The sequence below is a fragment of the Gallinula chloropus genome (assembly GCF_964237585.1).
Source record: "Gallinula chloropus genome assembly, chromosome: 1".
NCBI classification, from domain to species: domain Eukaryota; kingdom Metazoa; phylum Chordata; class Aves; order Gruiformes; family Rallidae; genus Gallinula; species Gallinula chloropus.
Genome location: NC_140085.1, coordinates 82,730,035 through 82,750,149, shown reverse-complemented (window position 1 = coordinate 82,750,149; position 20,115 = coordinate 82,730,035). Strand labels below are relative to the sequence as shown.

General features: G+C 42.9%; 1 protein-coding gene across 1 annotated transcript in view; it reads left to right on the top strand.

Annotated features, from left to right (window-relative positions):
• The window catches only part of IQSEC3 (IQ motif and Sec7 domain ArfGEF 3), a gene marked incomplete at both ends in the record, with an annotated part of 105,891 nt that overhangs the window by 35,945 nt on the left and 49,831 nt on the right, over positions 1-20,115 (top strand). Inside the window, one exon of the mRNA XM_084260105.1 lies at positions 15,797-15,877. Within this exon, the coding sequence (XP_084116231.1) occupies positions 15,797-15,877 (81 nt within the window). The remainder of the gene's footprint in view (positions 1-15,796; positions 15,878-20,115) is intronic.

Genomic DNA, 20,115 nt, shown 5'->3' with positions numbered 1-20,115 from the left:
TGTTCCTAGAGGTACAGTAATTAAAGAGCCTAGTAACTGAGGATATAGAAACAGGGTCTGAAATGTCTTATATATTCCAGTTATTCTGTTAATCTACTTTGGAAAAAAGAGATGGTGGTCTTCAACGTGCCTAAAAGGGTAGAAGAATTCAATTGTTCTGTGCTAAGGTGCAAAACTCAAGCAAATGCCTTGAAAATCACAGTGGCATCAATTACCTGGGGCATGGGAATTTGGAAGACGCATTGAAATAACAGACTAAAGCAGAAACACGGTAAGTAAAACACAGACAAATTTGACATTGCCCTTTACAGGCCTAAAGTCATGAAGTATCAAAGCAGTTGAGACCACAGTTAACCAGAGGATAATTTTGCAAGAGAAAAGGCTTTAGAATCTGTTCTTTCCTTACAGAGACAAACATAAAACTTTTTATGTAATTCCTGCCCTCAGCCCCCACACTCCACCATGCCTCCTTAAAGGAGGTAACCTGGCACCAGCAGAGGGAATTCCACAGCAGCACAATTAAAAAATGCCATCAACGAAAAAAACTTCTGACTTGCAAGAATCACCTTACCTTCCCAAACCTCATCCCTGGCCCATATTCAACATTTTACAAAATGCCTGTATTTCAGGAGTGCAATCTACTACTTCTTTCTACCACATGCAGACACACACCAGTACTTTTAATTGCATCCCTTTTTTCTGATTGTCATATAAAGCACTGTTGCTTTCAAAAGCAAAAAGTTCTTCATGATAGAAAATGCCTATCATAGCACCCTACTACATAATCTGTAGTGACTATTGGTTTTGTCCTCTTGCCAAAGTTTCTCTTGCATATGATGATTCAGATCCCAGCAAGGATCACTGTGCCCATCCCAGAGGGCGTAGTTGCTGCCACACAGACCAGAGAGATTAATTCTGCTGGCATCAAGCTTAACTTGAAAATATGGGTAGAAGTAGAAACAAACATATCAATGAAATGCGAGTTTATGTGGCTTGAGTAAGGACTGACTGGAGTAGTGGTTAGAACAATCAACAGTCAACTGAGAAATAACTGTTAGGAGAGGTACAATGAGAAAAGGGATAAAATACAATAATAGTCTAGAGTGAGCTGGCAGATCTGCTATTTGATGGATAGGTCAGCTGGGAAAAATTGAGTTGTTAATACAATTATTCTCATCTAGTCTGGGTATGATGTTGGCCATTGTACTGAAGTCATCATGACCAGGGCAGAGGCAGGGATAAGGAAAGACCTGAGGACATGCCTTTCTAGTTAAAATACAAGGAAAGTGTATGAAAGGTAGATTTGCTTTGCAGTATTGCTGACTCGTTGGTTTTGCAAGCAAGAAAGAACAACTTTTATCTAAAAAATAAATAAGATAACCCTTTCTCACCCCATTTAGGTACTTTTTTGTCATTTTGTTTCAAGTATGGACATTATTCAGTGGTACATACCTTCCATTTATTTTAGTCCGGTGACCTGACCATCTAGCAAGAATTTCACTCTACAGATCACTGTCCCCAGATCACTGTCCAGAAATATCTTGGAGGTCTCAGCCCGTAGAGACTAAATAGCAGTCTGCAGCTGCAATTCAAATTCTGCTTTTCCCATGGGCACACAAGCAGGAGCCCAGGACAGCATTCCTGCTTCTTCATACATTTCAAGAGTATTTCTGCTGTGCAAGCATGCTGGTCTCTGCTGTACAAATCCTTTAGAAGAGTAAGTAGCAGCTGTGGCAAGACAGGAATTCTGGCAATCTAGAATCAAGATGCAAGGCACAAAGAATCATATCTCCCTATATGGTAGGACTGGAGTGGAGCCCCATACAGCATAGAACTATAAGATCCTGGAGACAGAGTAACCCTCTTAGCATAGGAGGGAGAGTATTTAGTCTCCATGGCACATTAAGTGAGCTCTGTTCCACCACCATGACAGAAATCCTGTGACTAATCAATCTTGGTCACAATTTGCTTGCTCTGGAGTCACCCTGAGAACAGCTATTATGTGTAGCTACTCCCTGGATGCAGGGGGCTGTGTTTCAGCTACAAGCAAGGCTGGCCCTCCTAGCCTAGGAGTGTGATAACTGCTCGAGCCTATCCATACCTGTGCTAGCTTATTCATACCTGATGATAGCTCTCCTTTCTAATCCAAAGTTCCATCTCTGTGCTTCTCACTGACAATTGTTTGATTAAAATTTAATTTTACTAGGTTGTTTTTCCCATGAGAGGCTTCATTCTCTATTCCCAAGGCCTTTTCTGCTCTGGGATCTTTTCATGTACTACACAGGTTTTTTTACAGAATAGCAGCTGCCAAAAGTAGAATTTCCCCCACCACACAGCTTCCAAGGCTAAACTAGAGCCTAGGCAGAATCGGTTCATCACAAGAATCAAGATTTCAACAGCTCCTAGTGTTAAAGTAACCACAGATGCAGATACTGCTACTGTTGTGGCCTCTTCCCAAGATGGGAAGTATTGTCACATCCCAGCATCTAGGGTCTAGAGCCATCACTGATGTAGCTTCACAGCTGAAGTGTGAAAGCACAAATAGCACTGCCAGCTTATGCTGAGCCACATGGTGTCAGCTTATGCTACAGCCCTGTTGGCACCAGGGTACTGAAGCAAACTTGTTAAATCTCAGTTGCTAGAGGAGATTGCCCAGCTGTAAGTACCACAAGGTTCAGAAAGTCTGCATCAGCCATCGTGCTTCAGGAGCAGAAACATAATCAGTCCCACACATCCTGACTCTGATTTCTAGTAATTGTTTTTGCAACTTTCCTGAAATACCTCTGCAGAAATCAGGCTCCTGTAGTACAGGAAAATCTCTTACGGTTATGTTTCCATAAGAACACCTTATATAGATATTTTTTTTCCAAATAAAGGAAAGGAAACAAGGGACTCCAGCATATAGTGAGAAACTCAAAACTTTATTAAGTACAGTAATGGATTTGTAAGTCAGATGCTTTAGGAAGTGAAGACTCCCCACAAGGCATAGGCTAGCTGCAGTAAGGCACTACAGAGATCCAGTAGTATAGACAGACACAGACAGCTCTTTTAATTCAAGATAAACCTTATATGTGGTTGCAGATGCAGGCTACATAGATTCCTGTAGTCACTACTGACTGAAGCACTACTCTTTTGACCATGTATATGACTGTAAGCTGACATTTTAATCTCAGTTCTGAGATAAGGCATGGATGAGCAATTAGTGTAGGCAAGGCATTGGGTTAAGAAGTGATGCCTTCTATATTTTTGTGGCATTTTTTTCCCAGTGCTGCCACACTAGACAAAGGGTATAAAATAATGCAATTCCTGCAACTAAGACTAATTTAACCTGTCGTCATCTTGATAAATGGACTTGACAGTACATTGTATGTCGTACTTGTTTTAAATGCCAGGAAGTATTGAATAGTTAAGATGGTGAAAGGGAATATTTTTTCTGCATGTGAGGATACGTCATTAATTCCACCTGCTCTTCTGCTGTCTTAGCAAGTTCAGAAGTTTACCAAGCCTCACAAAACTAACATCATCTCTTTACCCAAAAACAACCCATGATGAATTGCTGAGCGTAGAAGGCGCATCCTCTCCACACTTGCATTAATGCCAAATGATACTTTCCTGCCAGGGCAATTACATATGCAAATTCAGCTGCTCTTGGTGTCAACCAGCTGCTGTGTACACAAGCAGTCTACAACATTGCCTACTTTCCGTATGTAAAGCCCCTGGTGGAAGTACATAGGTATGTGTGGAAGGGAAATGGGGAAATTAAATTTCCCCCAAATCAAGAGTGACTATTCCTGTCACCTGAGGCATTAGAATCAGCTCTGCAACTGGTCCTCCTCTTCTCTACCCCTTCTCACAGTAGAAGCATCTCAGCTCTAAAGCATCAGAGAACAGCAAAATTTAGTCTTGTGTATGCCACCAAGCAGCCTATGTCTGGTTCTGCATTCCTAATTCTCCTTCTTGTCCTTCCATGTTCGGAAAACACTCCACTTTCAATTGTAGGTGTCATGGATGAAACGGCCCTGGATGCCTGCATGCCTGGTTATAACTGGGTTCCATAGGCAAGCCCCAAACCAAGGGCCTGAAGCAGCCTAAGCCAAGCCAGACAAGCCCTTGCTCACTGCATGCAATTGCAATCCTCTTGTTCCACTGTTTTATGTCAAGCCTCAATGTGCAGTAGTCAGTGCAGCTAAGTACTAGGCAGCAGTACTTACTCCACGGAACAATCTTGGTATGAATACACGGAATAAAACCGCTACTTAAATTTAGCGCATCAGCCCAATGTGATGGTAACAAGCTTGTCTGTAATAGCTGGTGCAGTTCACTGCCATGCTGCTCTGGTATCTAGCACTGAATACAGAGCTGCCTGCAAGCGCACAGAACTGCTGTGATACATGCAGCAAACGTGGCCGTGCATTTCCATGCAGGGGCAAGTCGACACAAGACAGTGCTGCTAGGGTGTATGAAGAGCTCAGTGGTGAGATGTTTCTGTGTATGCAGCTAATTTGCATGTTTATGGGATTCTGAATTATTGAACAGCACTCCTTCATATAGCTCTGTGTCGTTCTCCAGGGCTGAGGGACAGTTTGATTTTAGCCTCTAGAAAATTCCAGTGAATTCTTCCTGTACTAAGGGGTTAAACATGAGCCACATGAGCAAGAAGCCACTAGGAAGTCTAAGCCTGATTAAAACCAGACCTAATACTCAGTTGCAACAAAAATCCTTTTACTGAGTCCAATTCTGACACTTTTTCAAAAAGTAAAACCATTTTATTCTTACTGAGGAAGAGACCTAAATTCTGTTTATATCTCACAGTCCCAGTAATTATAGAAAGGGTTGCCAATTCCACTAACACAAGCCTTTGCTTTTTTGTAGCGTTCATACGTATTAGCCCAAAATAGGAAAGAAGAAAAAAAGGTGTTTGCTAGCAGATCATTCAGGCACAGTGCTAGTTCTGGATCTGTTTAGGACGACCACGTATTCACTGGTATTAGACTGACAAACTGTAATTATTATATGAGGAACTGAAGGAGATTTGGAGAATGCTCGCCAGTATAATTAAAATTGAGCTTTTGCCAGCTATTTCCATTTTATGTAGTTATAATTCTATTATTTGAACAAAGAAGAAAGGGCCTTTGTATAGCACAAAACAGAAGAGGTATAAAAAGATGTTTCAAAGCTACAGAAAGTCACTATCAGCATGCATTTGTAGACGTGTAATTATTCCATTACATATGCAACCTTTAAAATAAATGATGATATTTAAGATAGATGGAAGCGAGGATGTTGTCTTGGAAAGAGTCACATATTGTATTGAAAAGTAGTTGTATATGAATATACCATCTTTCCATTAAGAAATTAATCAATACAACTTCTGTTTATGGTAATTTTGTAATGGAAATTAGTTCGGGAACTTACACAAACTCCCCCTCACACATGCTTCAGATTTATATAGCAGCTTCCTAGTTGTGATATCTGAAGTATAGCTTTGGCTACAACTTATTAAACCTCTGCTCACTTCCAGTGAGTGTTGCATGTGTCACTAGAGGATCACTTCCACATGATTAGCTGTGCACATACACTTAGAATATCAGATTGCTCTTTTATGCAGTAGCTGTTTTTCCTGAGCACCCTGCTAGCATGTCAGAGCATTGATGTGACTTGTCTGTCACAGTAAGTCATCAACTGTTTCCACCATTGGTCTAAATAAGACCAGTGGCGCAAAATGGACTATTGCATAGTCCAACATACAGCATCTCCTCCCATCATGGCCGCTTTGCCTTCTTCATCTTGGTGCTTACAAAGCACAGATCAAATTAGCTGATGTTCCTCTACAAAAGAGAAAGCCAATTTAAATGGAGTGAATGGATTCCCCATTGGCATGTGATTCGAAGACATTTCAGGAGAAGCAGGCCTCCCTGCAACTCCTTCAGCAGCTGGTGGCAAAGTCTCTTCCATCCAGGAAGTTTCTTCCTGGGAATTGCTTAGCAAGTACAATCATTTGCCTCACCCCTGTTCCTGCCGTGCCTTAGGAAAAAAATTAATAGCAAGAAGAGCTAAGCTTCTGAGTGAATCATTTCTACTGGGCATATGTGAGAGTACAAGAAGCATCCCCCATTAACCTAGAGTATTTCCTCAGCTAGTAATTTGATAAGAGACACCAGCATAATGACATCAGAGATACAGGTACCCCTCTACAGAGAGCTTTCAGCAATGCTAGCTTCTCCCAGGCCATCCTCGTGTCCCAAATCTGAGCATTTTGTTCTGTCTGAGTGCTATTTCCAAGTCTTTTCAAGCTGCTGCCTTTTATTAATGTACTGCATGTGTATGTGATACATTATGTTTGCTGCTTTAAGGATCAGACTTTCTTTGTACAGTAGATACTTGGTCTTAATTTTCCTCCTGTGGACAATTTCTGTCACCTAGATTGACTCTTATAATGAAGTTAGTCCACAGATAATTGAGACTGTTTCATCCTTAATTCACCTTAAGTACATTATTTCATCACTTTGTAGCTGAAGCACCAAGAGCCATAAAACTGTACAAAGAATAATTGCACCACCTAGCATGAAAACTGATGGAAGTGGGTCCAAAACCTGGCCCCAGACTTTGATTCTGGCTGTCACAAGGAGATGATCTGGCAGACTGGAACCAGAAGCCCATGTGGACTCTCCTCTTCCAGTTGATTCCTGATGTGTGTATGAATACTAGGTGCTCCTTCCATTCCTTTTTCTGCTCATGCCCATTTCTAGCATGTAGGGGAAATCTGGCCGTTAGCCTAACCACTCCTCATTGGCTTAGTGAGTGGATTAGATTTCCTTCAAGTGTTGCTGTGAAACAAAATTGTTGTCAGCAGCAATTTTCACTGAATACAGTAAATCCACAGGTGACATCCTTCCAATCTTCCTCACTCTTGCTAGTGATGTCTGGAGCCTATATCCTCTTCTGTTAAGCAGCCTGTCACCAACAAGAGAAAAGAGAGTTTCTAGGTCTGTGGCAGAGGAACAGACCCCACTGGGCCAAAATGCAAGAGGCCACAGCTCATTTTCACCATCTCCCAGACATGTTGCTGACTCTGCCCCTAAGGCCATGAATGTCAGCTCACATAGTCCTTCCTGCTCAGACCCTCTCTAGTACACATCCACAGACACTGTCCACCGGTCACACAGTGAAGTTCTTCACACTGAAGTTGGTACAAAACATCCCATTTTTTTTTCTGAAATCCATGCACTCATTTGCCTGTCATGCCCACACTTTTCCCCAAGAATTTCTTCAAGGTGTGAGTGAAGAACTACAGGAAAAATGCCTGCCACATATATGGACTAAAGTCAGCTGAGAAACCAACTGTTCAGGATGATTACGGCATTAATATCTCCATCCCTGAAACAGATGGTGATAAATGAATGGCATATTTGACATATCTGTTGTAGTCACCCAACTAGTTAACTGAAAAAAGATCAGATCACAGCAGCATTGGCTCAGATCTTCTTCCTCCAACACAGGAAATTCCATTTCCTCAGCACAATGCCTTGTGCTTATCCTTCCAAGCTGTGCTTTTCTGAAGAACCCACAATAGCTCAAAGACACGCGTTTGCGTCAGTGTGTCACACTGAATTTCCACTTTCCAAGCAGTGGTGTACGCGCACGGTATTTAATACTGCCGAGGTGAATCTGTTTTAAGAGATTCTGTAAGGTCTCTAAAATCAACATATTCTGGTGACAAATTGGAAATACTCTGTCAGTCGGAATCCTGTCTTCATCACATCCTCTAGCACTAGAAAAACAAATATATAGTAATACTTTACAAAAGATGTCTGTCTTAAAGTTAATTTGTACCAAGAAACAATATGAAGATTAAGCAGCTGCTAAGTATGCTTTAGAGGATGAGTTCTGATCTCTCAGTCATCACTTTGATAGAGAAACATGGAAGAAGACATTCTCTCCCACATGGATGAGGTATTCAAGGCAGGCCAAGTTCCAGTCTACAAAACTTATTAGATTTTTCATTTGTGGCAAGCAAGCAGAGAGAATAGATCCCTGTCCTAAGTTAAGTTCTCCCCTCTTTGGCCGCCCCAGAATGACTTTGGAGGGTGGAGGAGCTTTGAGAATGAGCTCTTTAGCTTTGAGAATGCTAATGAAAGAGCTGTGGAATGATACACATTCAAGTGGACTGAAAGAAGAGCTACCATACATCCTGGCAAGGCTGGTCATGTATGTGTATGTTACACATTCATCCATCCTGATTACCCCTTGCCAGGGGTTTTCTTCAGCAGTATGTTTTTGCAGTTACATGCTGGCATCTAGACACATCTTTGTATTTTTCATATAATTAATTAGATACATATGCCTGTGAAGGGTTACAGGCAGAGCTAGACAGTCCCTGGTCTGAAATAAGTTAAGGAAATCCTCGATCTGGGTGAGGTAACTGGCAGTCTGCACATAAATACATTATGAATATTTGCCCCTATAGGCAACAAACAGGAGTCAATGGCAAGTAGGTGGAACAGATATAAAGTGGTCCTTCATGTCCTTCATAGTGACATATATGAACTCTTTACAAATATGCAACTGACCCTCCTGATCACTAAAGGACTAAGGATAGTCAGTGTCACTTGAGAGGATGTTTCTGATGAGGGAGTAAAGGCATTGCTGAGAGCAAAGTAAATCTGTAGCCATAAAACTGAAAGGCGTGAAGTGGTGGCAGAGGCTAAGAAGTTAAGAAAGGGGAGGTAAAACCAAAGTAGCCTAAAGGTCTTGGTGAGATCTTGCTCAGTCAACACACACAAATTCCAAATCATCTTCCTATCATCTTTTACTCAGTTGTTTCCTTTGCTTTGTCGTAGTTTCATCCTCAGCAATCTACCATGCAAATCTGACTCCAGATTGCTTCAGTCTTGTTCTCCTCTTTGGGGATTAATACTGGCACATTTTTTGACTAAATACAGAAGTTTTTGATAACTTAGAGAAGATTACTAAATCAGTCCATTCCTAAAATGCTTCCAGAGACACTCGGGTTGGGATTGTTATAATTACTGGGAATGTCAAATAAAATGAGAGCTTGAATCTAGTTGCAGTTCTACACTTCAGTATCTTGGTTACTAAGACCGTTGCACTTGAACACAGGATTTTCTCAGTCAGATTTGTGATTCTGTTTTGTGTAGTTGTTGTTCAGAGATCACCAACAACAGTTCAAGAGGGAAAAGCAACAGTCACAGATAGCTGTGGGACTCCCATAAAAGTCACCTTCTTAGGCTGAAAAGTTTGAGCCCTATACATTGGCTTTGGAAAGATCTGCGTTAAGTACTCTCAAATGATAACCTTTAAAATGCCTGGTTCCTTTCTGATTCTTCCCAAATTCTTGCTGTCAGCAGTATCCCATAAAAATAAGGAGGCTGTTAGACTTAGGAGTTAAAAGAAATCAAATTCCAAATATTACCTTGAGTTAATTTTTAATTGTGTACTGTTTTCCTATAGAACTCCTTCCAAAATACCATTCTAATGACCTAGAATTGATATCAGTAATTAAGACAGCTAGACAGCTTTAATGGGGGTATTTTGGAGGGAAGAACTGGGGGAGAAACAGCTAGTTGCTAGAAGATACATTTTTGGTAACTGCCTCTGTCAGATCTCACTTCAGTCCTCAGTTCCAGGTTGACTGGAGTCAGAAATAGATTTGGCACAGGAGGAGATGATAGAAAGAGTAAGACCTGCAGCTAACCTTAGCTAGGTGTGTCACAGCTCCATTGGTAGGTAGAGGTAGCACTGATCTACACATTTGGGGGGCAACCCATGCAACTGCCCTTTCATAAACTTAGTACTGATAAATAGTTCCTGATTGTGGTTCTCCAGTCTTAATATTAGGAAAAGATAGCAGCCAGTAAAACTTAATTTGAGATGAATTCAGTTCTCCTTTGACTCCTTCTGCCTTTAATCTTCCCCTTCTAGGCCATGATTTTCTGTGACTCCATCTGTTCTCTTGGCAGCTAACCAAAAAGATGCAAGATACAGACAAGTAGCAAAAGACTCCAAGAAAGCTGAGATACCCAGCATTACAAACAATGACTTTTGGTCAAAGCCTCTAGCATTTCTTCAAAAGGTGGAGTTTTAAAGAGAAACCAAAAACGCTACGTGAGTTGGACTAGTGATTTACTGATCGAACACCATTTGCCTTTTAGCACTGTCATAGTTCTAAGAAGTGATGTGTGCCTGGGCCAAGAGCAAGGCTACAGAGGATGAGCAGGTACTTGGCAGTTGGAGAATCCAGTAGGGCCCATGCCACCACCCTACATAACTGACCAGGGCAGCAGTCACGGTGATTTTCATTCTGTCTTGTTTTGGCATTTCTTGCATTCTAAACTCATTCATACAGAAAAATACAGAGCTGTTCTCTATCTATGGGAACAGGTCACACTGGATATTTGTTTAATTAAAGCTGACTGCTGGAGAGCAGGGAGCACCGCCATTGTCCATATGCTGTCTGGGTTGGGGGCTTGCTTTTGTGGGGGCAGGAGAAGAAGAAAACAAGGTTAGACTTGTTTACTGTAATACAGCTCTCAGCAGACAGGCATCTATTTCAGGACAGCTGTCATCAGTGCTAAACTAGTGGGCACTGATGCTTTGGATGGGCAGCAACACTGACTGAACATAAAGCCCCAAGCACTTGTCCTAAGGGAAGATACAGCATTAACTCAATTTCAAGGAAGTCTGCATTCCTTTGGCCCTGTGATATGTAATCTAGGTAGCTACAGAGACTTGCAGTTTGCATTGCTCAACATTTTTGCCTTCTACAACACCAGTTTTTAAGAGAAAAGATGATTCGCTTTTTGGGATTCATAGCTGTAAAGGCCAAGGCTACATGGATCAGGCAGCCCCTTCGCAGCACCGTCCAACTTTCTAAGAAGTCAGAAAGGTAGAGCTAATTCCTGAGCTGACTAGACAGCTTGTGCTAGCCAGGAGGTTTGGCATAGGCTTCTCTAAAGTTCATCACAGAGCTGGAATTGCTGTGTCCGGACAGCTAATTCAGAGATACCCCTGCTGAGGCTGCAGGCAGCTGTCTGGAGGATACCTCTTGTCAGGAGCAATGCTAAAGACAACTAAATAAAATTCAGTCAGTTGTTTTCTCTTAGAAGAGAGGGGGCTAACATTTCAATTGACAGCATGGTGATTACTGGGCTAAGCACAGCTTTCTCTGTGATTTAAGATAGGTCTGGACTGTCAAAGCCTTGCCTCTGGAGCACACATCCCAGCTAGACAGAGCAAGGCACTGACAGGCTCAGGCTGTTTCCAGTCCTCCTTTGGCATCTATGCTTGCCGGTGTCCTCTGCTGCTCCTCCACACAGAACTCTTACACTGCTGGCAACATTTACCTCAGTAAGCCCTTCAGCGTGCCTCCACCTCTCTGTTAGCTTCTTCCTCTTTTGTACCACCCAACTCCACTCACCCAGAACACCTTTTTGTCTTGGTAGCTTTTCCCTTCCAAGCTTTCATCAGAGTGTGGCCCAGGAGATAATAGTTTGTTCTTAAAGCAATAAATTGGAAACAGTACAATTCAACAATATTCTGACAGACAGGAGAAATCATCTTCTTCCAAATCACCTGCCTCATCTGCCCACAACAGTGTTTGCTTAGCTGCAAGTCTCTGCGATGGTTTGCAAGTCTGAGGAAGGTGAGGAAGAGACAGGCCTTTTTTGAAAGGGACCTACCCTTTTAATTGGCAGACCATTGCCACCTATCCAAAGCATTTAAAAAGAAACATTTAAGAAAATTTTAAAAGAAACATTAAGGGTTTAAAAAGAAAAAAAAATCACAGAACAGTTTCCTGAAGTAATGAAGCTGAATCAACTGTCACTGGATTGAAGACACATGTCCTTCCTCCCTCTTTTTCAAAGGCAAAACAAGCTTTATGCTTTCTGGTGTTTAACCCCTCAGAAGCTGCAAATTCAATTTTCCTGTCACCTTTCTGACTTACAAAGTAAAGTTTGTATAAAAATAAAATAAGAAAGCACGGGGAGGGAAAAAAAAAGGCCACCATCAAAAGTCTTACACTGACTTCAGACAGGTACCAGGTAAAACAGGACTCACTTTAAAGCAGCGAAGGTTGACAACACCACAGGGGAATGAATTTCAGGTACCCATTAGCCCCTACAACCCTCCCAGGCCCTCTTATCAGAGCAATAAAAATAACATCTTACCTGAAGACTTCAAATAGTTAAGAAGACAGCTGCTTTCAGAGAACACTTACTTTAGGCTCAGAAGTGATAGCAAGGCTAGGACACTTGCCAGTGTCCTAGGGCCATGTAAGAGCTGCTTTGTCCAGACAGCAATTAATACAGCCTCTTCAGGGGGAGAACTGGTCCACTTCTTCCACAGCAAGTTAACTCTTCCTCTCCCAGCTCCCATCTGGGCTATGCGTGCTATGCTGCAAAGACAAGGGCATGGATTTGCCCTTATATCTCAGATATATGCAGGATCAAGAGCTGGAAAGGAAGAGGAGAATGAACAGGGATAGTCCCCAAGGTGGAACACAGTCCCTGTGGTGTATGCCTGGGTTGCATGGAACAGAAAGAGAAGGACACTGCAAAAGGAGAATGTCAGTAGACCCAGAGCTATGCCCACAGGAGACTGAGAGCAAAGTCCTGTAACTTCACACCACTATTCCTTTCCCTGATTCCCCTTTAATTTTCTCTGTATTTCTGTCCTGATAATCAACTACCAAAGCATTTTATCCATATAGAGGCTTCTATTTCTCAGGTTTTTCTGTCTGTCCTTGTCCCTTCCTCTTTTTTCCTGAGATTTTTCCTCCCTGTTGTTTGCTTTCTTTATGTGTAATTAGGAATTGAAGTGGTGAATTTGCTGTTTGAATAAAAGCAGAGAACAGTGTCATTCATTTAGGGAAGTTTTGAGATTAGAAATGGCTGAAATTTCAGGTTCCACTTTTTTCAATATTCAGTTTGGAAGCTGGTGAAGGTTCCAGAGAACAAGTCCTATGAAGAGTGGCTGAGTGAACTGGGGTTGTTTGCTGGCTCTGGAGAGATTTTACTGCTCTCTACAACTACCTGGCAGGAGGTTGTAGTGACGTGTGTTGGTGTCTTTTTCCCAATTAACAAGTTATAGGATGAAAGGAAATGGCCTCAAGTTACATCAAGGGAGATTTAGATTGGATATTAGGAAAAATTTCTTCATGGAAAGGGTTGTCAAGCACTGGAACAGGCTGCCCAGGGAAGAAGTTGGGTCACCAACACTAGAGGTATTTAAGACATGTAGACATGGTGCATAAGGACGTGGTTTAGTGGTGGAATTGGCAGTGTTGTTTACTGTTGGTCTTGATTATTTTAAGGGTCTTTTCCAACTTAAATGGTTCTATGATTCTATGCTTTCAAAATATGTTGTTACTTTTATCTGGAAGTAGGCCTTTTTTTCCCCAGTGGTTCCTGTAGAGATGAAATTCAGTAGGAAATGCCAATATATAATACTTCTGAAACCAAGCATGCTCCTCAGAATGAATGCTGGGCATTGCTGAATCAGCTGAGAGCCTTGTGCATTCCCACACTGCAGCTGATGATGTCTGCGGCTCCAGGGCTGCTCTGCAGACCCACCTGCCTTGGCACAGGGGCTTCACGCCTGTTGGGTCAGCCAGCTCCCAGAGCTAGGAGCTGCTGCAGAGCAAAGCTTTGGGAGTTAGGAAGAGAATTGTGGGGAAACCTGATGGCCCCCCTCTTGAGGGGCTACTTGTATGGCAGGCTGCACTAGAGATGCACGAGAGAGATGGAGTCTTGGTGCTCCACCAGCCTGCCAGGAAATCCAGGCAAAGCTCTGTAATTTGAAAAATCTTTGTCAAAAGATGTTTTTATCAGATAGTTTAAATTCTACAAAACAGTGCTTTTACACAAAACCAAAGTTTTACTCTGATGAATTCTAGCTGGAAGCAGAGTAACAAGATGTAGGAGCTGGGGTATTTGTGTGAGCCTGCTTGAACGTTGGCTGAAATGTGATCGAACCACTTCCTTCAGTAAAAAGACAACACAAGTCATTTATGGACACACCGGTCAGAATAGGTACTTGCCACCTGAGAAGTTTAAAGGAAAAACAGCATAGTGAGAACCAACAATAACCACATTGGCAGGAGGAAGGGATTTGAGCCAGGTAGTTGCAGGAGGTGAAGACCAGGAGGTGAATTTGATATGTCAACAAACATGTCCCCTCTTTTCCAGAAGTTTGCATGTCACAGGTAGGGCACAGGTCAGTGCATGGGCACAGGTCAGTGAGGTAAAGCTAACACTTTTGTTTTCCCTGTGCTGTGTTGCTTCTGCCAATCCTGTTGTTTGTAAGGGAAGATTCCTTTTGAGGATGCATTGGAAGCCAAGGAAGCAGAATAACTAACCAGTTTGTTACATTAAGCTAGCTGGGAGGCTGGAAGTAGGCCTCTGGGAACACTACTATCACTGCCTGTAATTTAGCTGTCTTTGTGGCCATGTCTGTCAGCTTTTGAGAAAGAAAAAGATGATAAGCTTCACATTTGACAATGACGGAAAGTGTGGCAAGGACTTTGGAAGAATCTGAGACCCCATGACAAGTCAGGAGATTTAGCTTTACTGCTTATGTCTTGGTTAGAAGGTGCAAAAATATTTTTAAAAGGAGATGACCCCATTTGAGTCCTCACTGTCCACAGCAGCAGAGAACAGAGCTCTAAGTGCTGTTCCACTGACTTGGAGACAGGGTGATTTTATGCCATCAGAGGATTCAGCCTGCTTTATCTCCCTTGCTTTTCTCTCCTCTTTTAATTTTCTTTCCCATTCCCCTGGCACTTTCCTCCCTTGACACCATGTCTCTTTTCAGTGACTCCTTTTCAGTGATGAAGGTCAGTGTGTTCAAAATTGGCTGTTGATTTGTGCTGTCTGTGATACCTCAAGGGTCTCCCTGCAGGTATCTTAAAAAGATCTCATTTTCAGAGGTGCTGAGCAGCTTTTACTGGGTTCCAGTGCTGTGGTAAGTGCTCAACACCCCTGAAAAACAGGTTCCTTACAAATGTTTCCAGGAAAGGGATTCAAGAATATGTCGCTAAAGATTAATGAGCAGGTTTGGAAGTTTGGCCTGGGATTTCTTCCTTAGTGTGAATTCTTTTGCTTTTCATATCTAATAAACACATTTTTAGCCCTTTATTTTCCCATTTTGCTCAGGTTTGTTACTTCTTATGGTTTTGCTTTCCTTTGCTGTGATATCTGCCTCTCATCATGATCTTAGCTCTCCTGTGCTTGCCCTGTAAGTTTTCTACTGCTATTGCTGGTAATGCCCACTGCTGATGTGCTGGGGCCATTTCTGTGTTCTAGAGAGGTTTCAGGAGAAATGTCTGCAGAGTTAATTTAACCACGGTCAAGAAAAAAATCAATTTCTTTACATTACAATGTATAGGAAACATATCTAAGAAAACACATCTAAGAAAATGTTTTGGTTCTAGAAGTTAGAGAGAGGTAAAATTGTTTTTCGTTTTTCATTTTTCATATGGGATCATGAGACAGATACTGATAGAAAGAAAACTTTATTTGGGTGCTTTTGCCCCATTTTGTACAGCTTGACATCATCAATAGGACAGGTAGGGTACAGGAATAGAATTGTCATCCTCCTTGTCTTCTGCTCCCCACCACCTCAGAGTGCAAAACATACATGTAATAATTGGATTTCTCTTTCAGCATCACAGGGGAGTCCCTGTCCCATTGGAACAGCCCTCAGAAAGACATTCTCCCTTGAGTTTTCTGCCAAATGAACTGAACACTGATCTGCTATGGTTTGTGTTTTCTTACAGGAATGAAACTGTTTTACACCAGTTCTGTTGCCCAGCAGCTGATGCAGAGCAGAAGCCTTCGTCTCCAGACTCTTCACCAAGGTGGGAAATTACTGCCAGCAAGACTTTTTCTTTTCCATCTCCTGCTACTTATCATCCAAAACAAATCTTCCTGCCCCAGGAAAAGCTCACATACTACACAGGCTCATCCTCCTCCATCTTCTCTCATTCCATGCTCCCAGCACTGCTGGCCCTCTTTTCCCTTGCAGAAATTACTGTTCATGCTGAGGTGTAATTGCTCATAAACCCCTCTGACCTCCACTCACACCTCCAAGAATATACTTTCAGCCTCTCTTTAAGCATCTACTTCCATCAACCCATATCCACACCTTTCTTACCCTTCTGTATCACTTTGACACTGACATACACATGCTTCATTCTTCATATTAGTTATCCCACATTATAAGGTGCCTGGACACATACCAGCATAGATCCATAATCTTTAAACAACAGCAAAAGTCACCCAAAAAATTCAGGGTTCTGTCTCACACCCTGAGACAGGGTGAGGGCACAATTTTACATGTGCTGAAATGGTCTGAGCTTGCCAGTGAAGGACATAGATGGGTATTAACTATTTAAAAAAATGTATTCAGTGCAGCCAGATGAGGAGTACACCAGCAATCGTCATAGCTCTCCCTCATCAGTGAAGGACATCAGTACCAAGACCAAGGAGTCCAAGGAGCATCAAAAATACTTGAGGTGCACATACTGCATATAGCTCCCATGCTTGACCCTGTCTCTCTGTTCTTGCCATCTCTTTCTCCTCTCACAGTTTCTTACACCTCCATCATACAGACCTACTCCTTTTTTCATACCTCATCACCCTTCTGTCAACAGCAGACAGGTTTCTCTTTAAAGATTGCCTTCATCACACTGCTAGACTTTTACATCTGACCTCTGGCATCTTGTATAAGAAGCCTGAGTTGCTAGGGAGGGCTCTGGATAACATTGGGTAGCTGAATTGCAGTAGTGAGGCTGCAGCATTTTGAAAATGGTATTTCTTTTGTTCATTCTGCTTACTGGAGCAGACAATGGTTTCTGATTTCCTTCCAAGGAAAAGTGTGAGTGCTGGACAACTGTGAAGAGAACAAGGTGGTGGTGTGTGTGTGTGTGTGTGTGTGTGAGCGTGTGTGTACACAAAAGTAGGGTTCAGCCACACTTGGAGACAGAGTAAAGAAGCAGAACACCTCCTGCTCATTTGTGTATGAAAATGGAAGGGTTAAGCCCCATGATGTCTATGCTAAGGACTCTGAAGCATTGGTAGCTTCAAGGAGAGACCTGTGTGACATCTACAGCTGCACCTCTGTGACAGATGGGGAGATTCTGGCAAGGAAGAGAGGGAAACAGCAGAGTTTCTGTGGTAGGGACAGCCACCTCTCCTTTGCATTTCTGGAGAGAAAAAGTTTTGGTTATGTGGTCTATTTTTTCTGAACTGAGGTTCAATTTTGCCATAGTGTTCTACCTTCATGCACTCATCCTCAACCCTGCCCCATTCTTGCCCCAGCCTATATCTTATTTCTGATCAGTTCCCTTAGTTTCCAGCATTTCTTATCCTACAAGGTTGTCACTCCTACAGTGTCATAAGCTCTAGGGTCATTTTTGTCATGCTTATGCCTCAGGCCTTCCTTTTATCCCAGTGATGCCCAAAGGCCCTACCCTTCCCTTGAGCCTGAATTTTTCTGGCCTCTTTGTGTTGGGAACCACCACATTTCTTGCCTGGGATTTGACAAGTAAATTGAAGAGGAATCAATAGTTTGATTCAGTAATTTAACAGGTTTGGCAAGTTGTATCCAAAGATTAGTCTAAGCCAGGAAAGTCAGAAGTGGGGATGAATGACAATGAGCTACAGTATGTTGTACCTTGGCCTGCAGTTAAGGAGCTTCTTTTACTGATCTATGCTTGTCCACTTTATGTCTTTTGTAGCTTGCCCCATTCTGCAGGACTCCTGCTTTCCTTTTTCCCCAAGCTTTCTCTTGTCCTCTCTATTTCCAATGACCCCAGATCCCAATAGCAGTCCTAAATTTGTCTGTGTGTGACCCAGAATGGTTGAAGCCACCATGGCTATTTGAAGGTGAGAAATAAGCTTTTTGAAACAGAGCAGCTTTTATATGCTATCTCTCTGTGTGACTGTCTCAGGCAAGAAGAGTGTCCTTACTTCCTACACTGTGCCAGAAGAAAGGCAGAGCACATGCAGGACTATTAAACTCACTGGTCACCTTTATGCTAGCCAAAAGATAACCTTATTCCAGGTCCTGCAGTCAGCCATGGGCTTTCTTCATACCTGAATTTAGATATACAGTGCAGTGAGGAGGGCAAAAAATTGTAGAAAGGGAAAAACACAGGCTCATTGTGGAGCTCATAGCTATGCTGCTCTGGAATGGCTCAACATGCTGCTGGGAGAAGCTCATCAGATCATTTTCAGAGCCTGTCACGCTGCTCGAATCATGAACAGGCTCCCCCTTGAATGAAGCCAGAACAAGAGTCAATCAAGACTGAAATATGTGGGTCAGACTGCCTGAATAGGCAATCAGTTCCTGGGTGAGCCAGGCCTATCCCTAAATAAGCTCATCAAGGTTCCTGGTGGGAGAGCCTGGGACACAGGGGCTCCCTGTGCAGCTCTCCTGAGCCCTGCTGAATGGACAGCTAGTCACAAGTGGTGCTGTGGTGAATTCGATAAACCCGCTCAGTTTTATTCTCTCTTTTCCCCCTCCATGATCAGGCATTTCCCTAAATGAGATAAATCCTGTCAGAACTGATGCCACTAATAACCATCAGCCGTCTAGTTTTAATTAGAGTTTGCTTCATTAATGCCCCAACTCCTCTCTGTGCAGCAGATTAAATAATGTACTTGCAGCTCATTTACACAAACCCCCAAACTGCAGGGCTGAGCTGCAATCCTTTAATTAAACAGCCCGGCTGATCCCTACCGCTGCCTTGGCTCATCAGTCTAAGCCGATTAAAGAGAATAGGGACTAATAAAGAGCATAAACAGGGAAGTGACTCTCGTCTCTTCAAGAGACTTGGAAACTCCAGTGGTGATTGGCTGCTTTCTTCTGCTCTACCAGGAGCCTTACCTCAGCCCACATCATTTCCTTCTGGGACCTGCAAGAATGGTCCTGCTTTCAGCAGGAACCCAGCCTTATCTTGTGGGACAGAAATCCTTTGGAAGACCAAGGGAATGTGGGTAGCGTGAGGGTAGTGTAGCAGGGAAGGTGAAGATAATGAGGGGCATCAAGGCAGTAAGAAGAGTGACAGCCTGACTGCAGGAGAGACCAGTGAGAGCAGCCATACAGCTCAAGCGTGGGGCAGAAGGAGGAAACACTGGGCATAACAGGACGAGGTTGGCAGTCAGAAACAGCCTGGGATGAAAGTTTGTCTCTGCTTGTTGTTCATGGTGTTCCATGTTGTTCTTGTGTCGTCTTCCCCAATGTTTGTCCTGCAAGATTTCTGATTCTTCCTTTGCTGTTTGTCCAGCTACAGATGCCTCCTTCAGCTGGGTTGGAGTGATTACCAACATGTCAGTGTCTCACTCTTAACAGAAGCCAACTCAATGAGGCGGTTGTGATCATGCCCAGTTGTATTGTGCTGCTTTGCTTCACTGCCTGTCATAAGCAGTGCTCACCCCCTTCTCTTCTCCAGAATGTGAATTGCTTGGTGGGGTGTTACACTCTCCATGAGTTTAGCAATGCAAATTTCCTACCTGGCTGCTTAGCTGGGTTGTACCAGCAATCAGCAAGTCTGGTGCTGTAGGCCATATTAGGTGACAGACTTCATCCCAAAATCTGCCCACAAGAAGTTCAGAGCCAAACTACAGTATGAGGTGATGGCAGCAGCAGGCAGATTCCTGTTGCTGAACTCTTAGGGATTCACCATTTCAAAAGACAGTGTAAATCCTGGATGTGGACCACCATTGTCCCAATTGGACTTGTACACCACTGGCTTCATGACCATAACCCATCTTCAAGGTTGGGCTTCCACTGGGGATGCCAAAGATCAGGCTGAGGGGAATGAGGAGACTCCATGGATGGCAGTAGGAGCTAACCCTGCTCCTTTACTGAGGTGCTGATTAGACTCTGATTTAGCTAAACCTTACAATTTCATAAAGCAACTGCTCTTTTGCTTGCTGGCTTCTGTCTGTTAGCAGTAGGGTTTCATTCTAGGGATTTGAATAGCCTAGTAATTGCATTTCCCGCTTCTCCCAGTCTCACACAGTGGAGACTGGCATCCCAGAACAATGACCTTAAAATGTGTCCAGCAGCAGCCCAGCTCTAACAGGATTA